The 2,407-nt window shown below is 38.1% G+C and overlaps 1 protein-coding gene across 1 annotated transcript; it reads right to left on the reverse strand.

Moving 5' to 3' along the window:
• Window positions 1–944: 944 nt before the first annotated feature.
• Window positions 945–1,759, reverse strand: LOC110892046 (2S seed storage protein-like). Its single transcript, XM_022139424.2, has one exon. It carries the CDS (start codon window positions 1,648–1,650, stop codon window positions 1,165–1,167), a length of 486 nt encoding a protein of 161 aa, XP_021995116.1. The 5' UTR covers window positions 1,651–1,759; the 3' UTR covers window positions 945–1,164.
• Window positions 1,760–2,407: the final 648 nt, after the last annotated feature.

Consider the following 2,407-nt stretch of genomic DNA (forward strand, 5'->3'; position numbering starts at 1 on the left):
TGGTATATAATAAAATACGGCGTTTTTTGAGTAGGTGTGTTTGATGTTTTGGAATTTTTAGCGTTGTAAGATGAATGTTATATAGTAGAAAATATGGCGTTTTCAGGTTGGGGGAGCTGTGTTCTTATCTATGAGAATGTTTTGTTTATATAGGGATGTGTTTTGGCTAGTAATGGCGTTTTATTCATTACTTTGGCGTTTTGGTATAGAAGTGTAAAGACCTTTTACCCTTAATGAAGCGCGTCCACTCAATAGAATTCGAGTTATTTACGAAAAAGCCACCGCGCCGATCTAGTCTATAGATTGTTTTGATCGGACGATTCATAAGCGTTCTCACCGTCTCACACTTTTCACCGTTTTCTCTAAATCCTAACCCTATATAATATTCCTTTTATTCAATTCATGTTTCTAACTCTTGTCTTTATTTTTGTTTCATGCGTTGATTAAGCTTATTGGTCTCATTTGATTGGGCTTACTGAGTGTTGGGCTGTTTGCTTGGGCTTTATTGCGCATGGGGTGAAGTATCAATCAGTTGATCCGGCTTTATATAAAGAGGGTCCGTGCATTGGGATCATTCATTCTCCCAACTCCCTTATTCTCTCCCTAGAAACTTCAGAGCTAGGGTTTCTTCAGTTTGTGTTCGAGAGTTTGTGATCTTGTTTTGATCATCTTTAGTAGCAGATCATCCTGTTAATGATCTGCATAGATCATCCTGTTAATGATTTGCATAGGTTGAGTTTACTGAATCTTGTATTGTGGGATTCTCGTCGGTAATATGTCCCGACTAGCTTTGTATTTTTTATTGAATTCAATCTGAGCCGACTTGTGGCTTAATAAAGTGATCACTATGCTTGATATCGTGTTCAACCAATCTGAGTTGAACTAGACAAAAAAAAAATTGTTATATAAATAAACCATCCTTAAAATTTCTCCCTTAAATAAACCATCCTTAAAAATCTGCCACTCGGTGTACTATTATCTTTTACATATAGGAGGAAAAGATGTGTCACTATAATAACATCTCAATTAAAAAAGCAACTCTTGCGTAATGCAGTTGAAATTAAAAGAAACTATTTCTCACTTCATCTGTCATTTTATAAAAAAGATAAAATTTAATTAAGCCACGGTTACACATGACCGACCTATACATATACATGCATATCCTTAAAAGGGGATTCGAAACCGGTTGCTTCCCTCTATCGTTCCAATTTGGCATTGTTTTGAATGAAGGTTGCATAGGTTAGGGAGCACCTGAGCCTTCTGCTTCGACTTTTGTATCTTCTGAAAACCGAAGGGTCCAAAATGCGGTCCCTGTTGTTGCTGCAGCTGCTGCTTGACATCTCGGTACACCCGCTTAACCGCCTCACATTGGCACGGTTCTTCGATGTTTTGGAGCTCTTGGCAGCAGTACTGCAGGATGACTTCCTCCGGTTTCGCCATCTGAGGGAAGTATTCTTCGTCATTAATCTGGCCCTTCATGAGGAACATGCGACACTGGTTCAACCGTTGTCCCTGTAAGCGTTGGCTACACTGCCTTTGTTCGGAGATCGGGTTCTCGTCTTCAATGGTGGTGGTGATGATGGTTGTGTGGGCGGTATCGAAGGCTACAAGGGCGGCTAAGGTGAGAGCGATAATTGTTAGGTTTGCCATCGTGGTTTGTTATTAGAAGAAACATGTGTTATATCTTATGGTGGATTTGGGGGTTTGCATGGAGGTTCACATGTGGAGTGGTGTCAATAGGGATAGGTGGAGTGGTGTCATCGGGATTTTTATATCTTATGGTGGATTTGGGGGTTTGCATGGAGGTTCACTCGTGGAGTGGTGTCAATAGGGATACGTGGAGTAGTGTCAATAGGGATAATTTTGGGACTACGTATGAGGTGTCATTTCTCTTGTTGGATATGTATCATGAAATGGCTCCACGTATATGATTACAAGTAGCTCAGAATTTATTGACATTCAAATTTGATACTGAAACAAAGTATAGATATAGGTCTCTTGTAAATTATAGCAACCTAGTATTAAGTACTCCGGTTTGCGGCAGGGACGAACATTAATTCTATACTAGTTGCAGCGTGTTAATGCGCATAAATTAAATCAAGATGTAAAACATATAAAAGAATAACTAAGTCGATCTTGGATCCGTGCTTTACGATGAACATGTCAAATGGAAAAAAAATAGATGACATAAAAACATTTAACCACACATGCATGTTGCGCCATGTTAACTCGCAAAATTTAGAATGTAACGTAAAACGAAAATTTTGCGAAAAATGAAAAGTATAGAAGACTAAAGTTGAAAGTAAAAAAAGTTATGAGGTTTAATTGCAAAAGATGAAAAGTTTTTGGGTTAAAAGTAAAAAAATCAATAAGTTTTGAGGTTAAAAGTAAAAATGAAATTTTGGGG

The sequence above is a fragment of the Helianthus annuus genome, chromosome 11 (genome assembly GCF_002127325.2).
Source record: "Helianthus annuus cultivar XRQ/B chromosome 11, HanXRQr2.0-SUNRISE, whole genome shotgun sequence".
Classification (NCBI taxonomy): domain Eukaryota; kingdom Viridiplantae; phylum Streptophyta; class Magnoliopsida; order Asterales; family Asteraceae; genus Helianthus; species Helianthus annuus.